An 8,103-nucleotide genomic window follows, 5' to 3' on the forward strand; every position below is an offset into this window, starting at 1 on the left:
TGCCTGTAGTCCCAGCTACTTGGGAGGCTGAGGCAGGAGGATCGCTTGAGCCCAGGAGTGTGAGGTTGCTGTGAGCTAGGCTGACGCCACGGCACTCACTCTAGCCCGGGCAAAAGAGTAAGACTCTGTCTTCCAAAAAAAAAAAAAAGAATGCCTGGTCTGCAATGAGGGAGGTTGGTTCCCCGGAGGGGGAGGTGGTCGTCATTACCAGGAGGATGTATTAGGAAACGGGCTCAGCTGCTGTAAAGAGATCTGGAAATACAGATAGAATAAATTTCTCTCTCTCACAAGCCATGTGGCCAAGCCAGGCTGCTAGGGCCACCCTGTTGCATGAGGCCATTCAGGTCCCCGGGTTTTTCCGTCTCCATGCTTTAGAGCCCTGTTGTCATCTTGGCCGTCGAGCCTTCGCGCCGCTGCGGAGCCCGGCTGGCAGGAGGTGGGGCGGGGGAGCCCGGGGTGCGGGTCTCCTTTGAGGGGGGTGATGTGGCCCCGCACACCTCGCTTCCACTCTCATGCCACAGTTGAAAGACAGGGCCACCCTGGCTGTCAGGGAGGCCGGGAAATGAGGTCCCCAGTTGGACAGCTGTATGCCCAGCTGAAACTCTGTCACTGGGTTAAAAGGGGGAGAATGGTTTTCGAGGCGAGAGCCAGGAGTCTGTCCCAAAGTGGGAAGAACTGTCCCCTCGGTCCTCCATCTGCCTTCCTCTTCTCCCCATCTCTGACCTCTGATGTCTTCCCACCTCAGTTGCCATCTACCTTGGGATCAAACGGAAACCGCCCCCCGGCTGCTCCGATTCCCCTGGAGTGTGAAGCTGACCAGCTCGCGCCCTCCCGAGGCCCTGATGGCAGCTCTCCGCCAGGCCACAGCGGCCGCCCGCTGCCGCTGCCGCCAGCCACAGCCGTTCCTGCTGGCCTGCCTGCACGGGGGTGCGGGCGGGCCCGAGCCCCTGTCCCACTTCGAAGTGGAGGTCTGCCAGCTGCCCCGGCCGGGCCTGCGCGGGGTTCTCTTCCGCCGTGTGGCGGGCACCGCCCTGGCCTTCCGCACCCTCGTCACCCGCATCTCCAATGACCTCGAGCTCTGAGCCACCACGGCCTGGGTCCCTTTCTCTTCTCTCGCTTGTCCCCTTCACTTCTACAGGAGGGGCGAGGGGGCAGGGAGGGGATTCTCCCTTCGTCATCACCTCAGTTTCCCTGAATTAGATTTGGGGGCAGAGATTGTCCCCTCTGCTGTTCTTTGGGGCCACTGGGCACTGGGGAAGGAGGAGGGGACTTAGTGGGGGGAGCTGGCACCTTCCTGGAGCCTCCAGCCGGTCCTGTCCCCCCTCACCCTGCCACAGGGGCACCTGAGGAGACTTTGGGGGCAGGGCAGGACAGGGGCAGGAAGGGAAACTGAGAAAATTCTTCCATTCCTCCCAACAGCTCAAGGATGCGGCCTTGGGCAGGGACAGGGAGAGCTGCTGAGCCCACGGACTGGAGAACGGGGTGGGGGCTGGGAGCGGGGGTCAGAGAGGCAGATTCCTTCCCCTCCCCTCCCCTCATGCTCGAACCCCCTTCCTGCCCCAGGCTGGCGCGGGGCACTTTGTACAAATCCTTGTAAATACCCCCACACCCTCCCCCATGCAGAGGTCTCTTGAGGAGCCGCCGCTGTCACCTCCGGTTTTTAAGTTATTACACCCCACCCTCCCGTCAGCCCCTCACCTGCAGCCGATTGCCCAATAAACTTAGGAGCGTCCCCCCCACGCTGACCCTGGGGTTTTCCTTCCCTGCCCTCACCTGCAAGTGAGTCGAAGAGGAGGTGTGTGACTTTGGGCCAGTGGTTTCTCCTTTCTGAGCCTCGTTTTTCCCATCCGCAGAATGGGAGTAGTGGGGGTGTGTGGGTCAAGGATGGTCGTGGCAGAGGGCGGGACAGAACTCGGCCTCATCCACTCCCGCCCGCCGTGTTACACTGGACTCTAAACCACTTCTTACTCCAATAGTACCTTATTCAATAAACAGTCATTGACCAGTGCCTACTCTGCACCGAGCCCAGTGCTGGACATGGAGACACGAGGAGCCCCGTCTGGGGGACAGGGGTTCTGACACAAACACTAGAGAAACCATTTGTCTTGGGGAACCTGGAAGGAAAAGTGGGGGTGAGGGATGGGAAAGATGCTCCGGAGGAACTAATGCTGGAGTTGGGCTTTGAAGGATGAATAGGAGTTGACCAGGTATTGGGTATACCCTGGGCAAAAAAAAAAAAAGCCCAGAAGTGGGAGTGCCTGCTATGTCTTCAGAGAATTGTGTGTGATTTCACGGTGGCTGCTGTGCTGGGCATGTGTGGAGAATTAGCAAGAGAAATGCTGTATTAGGACTAAGCAAAAAGGTATTTGTTGGTTTATATTACTTAACAGCCCACGAGTGCCTGACTTCAGGTATGGTTGGAGCCAGGCATTAGGCCATCTCTTCTCTCTTTCAGTGTAAATTTAATTCCAGTGATTTTTTATCTAGTAGGCACTCTTTTCCTGATGGCAAAGGGATCCCTAGCAGTTACAGGTTTCTGTCCCTCCAGCTTCGTTCCTGCAGCAAAAAGATCCTCATTGCTAACTTCACAGCAAAAGTCCCAAGGCAGGCTCTGATTCGCCCAGATAAGTCATGTGGTCACCTCTGAACCAATCACTGTGACTCTAGAGTGGCCAGGCTCATACCTAGAGCTGGACGTAGATGGGTTTCCCCAGAGGAAAGTCAGGTGTCGTGAACAAGAGAAGGGACACAGGAGCTCAGCAGACGTAAGAGGTTGAAGGCTGTGCAGTACAGATGGGTGGGGCTTGTTCACATAGGGCCTTCAGGGCCAAAATGAGCAATCTGGACTTTCCCCTAAGGTTCTGGGGAGCAATGGAGGGTTTTGTACAGGAAAGAAATCTGGGCATCCTCTGTACTGGGAACTCGGTAGTAATGAAAACAGCTCCAGCCTTCACAAAACTCACAGTCCAGTGGAGGAGGCAGAGGTGTCCTCAGTGACAACCCGAGTGGGCAGGGCTGGTATAGGAAAGTCCAGGCGGGTGCCTGCTCCCGCTGGGAAGGGCTTGCATGCAACAGCTGGGAAGCGAGAGAGAGTACAGGTTCTTCAGCAAATGGCACGTGGTTGAGGGCGAGTCACTGCAAGTGACGAGGCTAGACATGTCGGCAGGACCTTGAAGGTTGTAGAGAAGGGCTTGGACTTCTGAGGGCACTGGGGAGCCATGGCGAGGTTATGAGCAGGGGAGAGAAAGGCAGGCTTGTGCTGTGTGCAGGGTGGGTGGGAGGCAGCGAGGGCAGGTGACAGGTTAGGGAGGAGGTCGGAGTGGGAGAGGCGGGGAGAGAAGGGATGGATTTAAGAGTATCATGAGGCCAAATGGGCAGGATGTGGCAACTGACAGGTGTCTAGTCTGCTAATCCGGCTGGCTCAGACTGTCTCCACCGGAGTGTTTGTGGTCTGTGTGGCCTCTGGGTGTGAAGCTGGGATTATTGATGGCATCTTCAATTGGGGCCAGTATTGTAAAGGTCATCCCAGTGTCTCACAGGTCCTGCATGCCTTGATCTTTGGGGTCTCTTCTAATCTTCCTGTTTTGGTATTCTCCCTGGGAACTCTTGGAGACATCTCTGGGCCTCAGATTCCCCTCCTTAAAGCAGAGGGTGGATCTGTTGAACTCCAAGGGCCCTTAACTTCTGTGACTCTTAAGATTTGAAAAAGTGCCTCTTCTGGGTTCCCAAGGGCTCTGTCTGCCATTTGCTGTGTCTCACAGTTTTTTCTGAACCCTTTGCCGCCTTTTGGGCCACTGACTATGTCCTTGCCAATGGGGACCTTGGCCCGTTTGGCTGAGTGGAGGTGATTGACGTGCCCAGCCCCCAACATGTGTTCAGATGCTTCTTGACTTCTGTCACCTACTCCTCTCCCTCCCCCAATTGCTCTCCCTTGTTCCTTGCTGGGACCAAGTTCTGCAAAATGCCTTTCCCTAAAGACCATGGATGCTCTGACCCAGGCCCCAGACTGGAGAAGGAAACAGCTCGGGCAGACATTGAGGTGGGAATTGGAGGGTGTGAGCAGCAAAAAAAAAAGTCAGAGAAGTGATGGAGAGAACCGGAAAGATGAACCTTCAGCAAATGGTATGTATTTCACTGTGACCTTGAAGAATCACAAATAATAATAGGATTTATTGCGATTAATTGCCCCAAGGAGATACAGGGAGCCATGGCAGGTTCTTGAGCAAAGTAAGGGAAGTTTGAAAGACTGGTAGCAGCTGTAGAGGGATGAAGTCAGGCTGGACAGGAGGCCAGTGAGAACCGGAAGGGCAGATGTGATGTAACGCATGGGAGGTCTCAAACTGGAGGCCCGTGGGCTAGGTGCAAGCCTCGAACATTTTGTTTGCCCTGCGTTTCTCCCCAGGGTGGACCCTGTTTGAGATCTGAGCATGACTGATGGGAGCTGGGTTGGAAAGCAAGGGCCATGCTCGGCTATGTGACACTGGGCCACACCTCTTTGGGTCTCGGATTCCCTATAGAGCTTTAAAATTTGTGGATTAAGGGACTCGTCTGTCCCTTAACTTTGCCTCGTTTTAGAGATGGAATAAAACACTCCTAGTACATGCCCAGATAGGGCGAACCACTTCGAGGCCACGTGGTGGCCAATTGCAAAAGTCCCTCCTCCTTTTCCCCAGTAACTATCAGACACAAGGCTAAGGCCACCATTGCTTTTATTTATTGCTTTGCGTTGAGACAAAGCACGAGCTCCGGGTGTTCTGGGAGCTCTCAGTCAGCGAGAGTTCCTGATGGTGGTGGGCAGAGCTCTGGGACCAGTAGGGGACATGGTCAGGGAGGTTTTTCATTAGCCAGACCCCAGAGGGTGGAGTCCGTCGGAACTGGAACTCCGAGAGGGGTGGATAGAGCCCCCAGGTGACACAACCGTTATCGGTGGGACTCCGAGGCAAGGGGCGAGGCCAGAGGTGAAGGGGCAGCCTCCGGTGGGCCAGGTCCTCCCACTGGCTGCGGCTGCAGCAGTCGGTGGCGGGCGGGCAGCGCGCCTACTTCTGGGCGGGGATCATGTCGTCGATGGACTGGCCTTTCTCCAGCTTCTTCTCCATCTCCACCATGAGCTTCACACCGTCCACCACCAGCTGCACCTGCTCTACCTCGGATGAGCCCAGCCGGTCGGCGTTGGACACGTCGAACACGGAGCCCACGGCAGCTGTGTCCACACCACCTGCGGGAGCAGGGGACAGGGGCGTCAGGAAAGAGCAGAGGCGGAGGGGCCTGGTCCCCGTGCCAAATGCAGCAGCTGCATGTATTGGGTGCCAACTGTGTAACAGGTTACCCGCACGCAGAGCTTCGTGGGCTCACGTCTCCGTCTTTAGGTACCGTACGTCGCCCCCTCAACCATCCAACAGGAAAATATAGCGTAGTGGGCAAGAGAGCGGGCTCTGGAGCAGCGCTTCCTAGGGTCCAATCCCGACCACCACCCCCCACTTTACCAATGGGGAAACTGAGGCCCTGGGGTAGCTCCGGGGGCATATGCAATGCTCGTTATATAATCATGAAGATATCGTACTGACTCCTACGAGATAGACGAGCGGACGCCCATTTTACAGAGGAAGAAACTGAGGCTGACGGAGGGGCAGTCCTTGCCGACCCTCGGCATTCACGGGGATGCCCCCCCTCCCTTCCGCCCCCGCAAAGGGCGGGCCCCAGACGCCGCGGTGCCGGGAACGTAGGAGCCGCACCTGTGCCCCGCTTCTGCAGGCGCAGACGGGTGAGAATCTCCTCGAACTTGGGGTGCTTGCTCAGGTGCGCCAGCTTCACATGCACGCCTCCGCGCAGCCCGGTGCCCAGGTTGGACGGGCAGGTGAGCACATAGCCCAGGTGCTCGTTCCACATGAAGGGGTGGCCGGCTTTCTTAAAGATCTCCTCGATCTGAAGTCAGGGGAAGAGGACCAGGGGTCAGCGCCAGCAGGCACCCCCAAATACACTCGTGGCTTGGGCAGGGCTCAAAGAGGTAAGGCTCGGAGAGACAGGGCATGCGGACGTGAGTGGAGACAGGGTTCTGAGGGGGCGGGGCTTCAGGACTCGTCAAAGTCGGGTTAAGGGCGCGGCTTGGGTGTAGGGGTGGAGCCGGGTCCAGGGGCGGGGCCTTGGGAAGTGGGTGGGCGGGCTCTGAGGGGTGGGGCTTGGGCATAGGGGTGGAGCCGGGTCCAGGGGCGGGGCTTGGGAAGTGGACGGGGCGGGATCTGAGGGGCGGGGCGTCCAGCGTGGAGTCCGAAGCCAACAGCGAGGGGCAGACACCCACCTTCTGCAGCCCCACGCAGAAGCGGCGGAAAACCTCCTTCATGTTGCCCCCCTTCTCCATAGAGATGACCCGGAGGTGGTCCTCCTCGTTCACCCACACCAGGAAGCTCTTGTTGTCGTTGTGCCTAGGGTGGGACGCAGTAAAAGAGGCCAAAGTCAGCTCTGGGGGAACCCCACCCCCTCCCTCTCCCAAACACGTACCCCCCGCTGGGGGGAGGCTGCCTGAGGGGCAGGAGGTGGGTGGCATCTGTTTTCTGAAAGCGCAGAAGCTTAAATCTGCAGACTGTAACATCACAGGATCTGTTAAACCTTGAATCCTGGAATCAAGGACTTTCAGGGACTTAAGTCTTTGAACAACATTAAATTGTGGACTTTTGGAATCTCAGAATCTTTGCCAACCAGAAGCTTGGATTAATCTTGGAAATCCTCCATCTGGTCTCTGGACCAGAGAATCTTTCCATCGCTTTGGGATATCTCCCAATTCTAGCATCTCAGAAATAGGGTATTAAGACCATAAAACATTAAGATCTGGAAATGTTTGAAATCATGGAATCACAGAATTTGAAACCAGTAAAATCTTAAAACCAAAAATTATTTAAAATCTTGAAATCTTACGATTATCCAATCTGTAGCCCTTAGAATCCAAACTCCTCTAATCGTTTGAAACCTAAGTTCTCTAAACCTTTTGAAATCTTTTTCAGAATCAGGATTCAAAGATTCATAGCAAGTCTAACTAACAAAAATAGTTTGTAACAAAGATAATGCTAATAGTCAAGATGTGCTGAGCACTTACTGTATACCAGGCACTGCTTTCGACAGTTTATGTAAATTAGCTCATTTAATCCTCACAAGAATTCCAAGAGCTACAAATTATTGTGCTCCTCATCTTACAGATGGAGAAACCGAGGTAGAGAAAAGTTAAATAATTTGCCCAAGGTCACAAAGCTAGTCTATGGCAGAGCTGGAATTTGAACTTAGGGAGTAGGGTTCAAGTTTAAGTTCTTAGCTGCCAGTTCTCTGGTCCAAGTTTCCCAAAATATGACACGCAGACCACAGGATAGGCAGGGGTGGAGGCAAGATTATTTTGTGCAGCACTTAGAAGACCACACTTACGGTTTTGACTTGGGTGGAGGCGTGAGAAAGGTCACGGGGGCCCTGGAGGAGGCTGGGGGAAGGGGAAGCCAAGGGGCGAGAGGGGCCTCACCAGATACCACGGGCATCGGGCCAGTCACGGGCCATGCCTGAGGCCAGCAGCAGTGGGGACACGGGCTTGTCGAACAGGAAGTGGTCATCGATGAGCTGTTGCTGCTCCTTCTCTGTCATGCTCTTCAGAGGGTAGTATTTCCCCTTGAACTCGCCCGTCAGGCTGTTGAGGGCTATGGGACCGCACGAGAGGGTAGTCAGCAGCCTGCCCCGCTTCGACCAGCGTGTGACAGCCCAGGGACCCCCCACTGCTGGCCCTAACAGGCCTGGGCCTTGGCCCCATGGATGGCCTCAAGGCACCTAAACACTGTGCCTAAACCCCAATTCATGACCCCTCCCCAAAATCTGTTCCTCCCCTGTCCGCCCAGGCCCCCAGGAACTGCCACTCCACGAGCTCAAGTCAGAAAATAGACTCTCCCCTTCCCCTGAGGCACCCAGACACCCAGGACACCTGCAGGCCACAGTGCTCTGGGACCTGCTCCCACTGGCTGGAAGACAGACAGCCAAAGTTTCGGGAACTGGGGGAGCTGTTAGTAGAAATTATTATAAAATAGTATGTATGTTATTTGCGTATATTCATAAGTCTAAAATGTGTGTAATGAATAT

General features: G+C 55.4%; 2 protein-coding genes across 3 annotated transcripts in view; one reads left to right on the forward strand and one right to left on the reverse strand.

The window, feature by feature from the left end:
- Window positions 1-2,015, forward strand: part of MARK4 (MAP/microtubule affinity-regulating kinase 4) — a 35,883-nt gene extending 33,868 nt beyond the window's left edge. Inside the window, exon 16 of one of the 2 annotated variants that reach the window (XM_012653410.1) lies at window positions 746-2,015. In XM_012653410.1, coding sequence (XP_012508864.1) covers window positions 746-1,082 — 337 coding nt within the window. In that variant the 3' untranslated portion in view covers window positions 1,083-2,015. The remainder of the gene's footprint in view (window positions 1-745) is intronic. The other variant, XM_012653411.1, reaches the window with a different exon arrangement.
- Window positions 2,016-4,692: 2,677 nt separating this feature from the next.
- Window positions 4,693-8,103, reverse strand: part of CKM (creatine kinase, muscle) — a 13,559-nt gene continuing 10,148 nt past the window's right edge. The window contains exons 5-8 of the mRNA XM_012653412.1: window positions 7,499-7,670; window positions 6,296-6,419; window positions 5,733-5,922; window positions 4,693-5,215 (exon numbers count right to left, since the gene is read on the reverse strand). Coding sequence (XP_012508866.1) covers window positions 5,037-5,215; window positions 5,733-5,922; window positions 6,296-6,419; window positions 7,499-7,670 — 665 coding nt within the window. The 3' untranslated portion in view covers window positions 4,693-5,036. The remainder of the gene's footprint in view (window positions 5,216-5,732; window positions 5,923-6,295; window positions 6,420-7,498; window positions 7,671-8,103) is intronic.

This window comes from Propithecus coquereli, unplaced genomic scaffold (assembly GCF_000956105.1).
Source record: "Propithecus coquereli isolate 6110/MARCELLA unplaced genomic scaffold, Pcoq_1.0 Scaffold42, whole genome shotgun sequence".
In the NCBI taxonomy this organism is placed as follows: domain Eukaryota; kingdom Metazoa; phylum Chordata; class Mammalia; order Primates; family Indriidae; genus Propithecus; species Propithecus coquereli.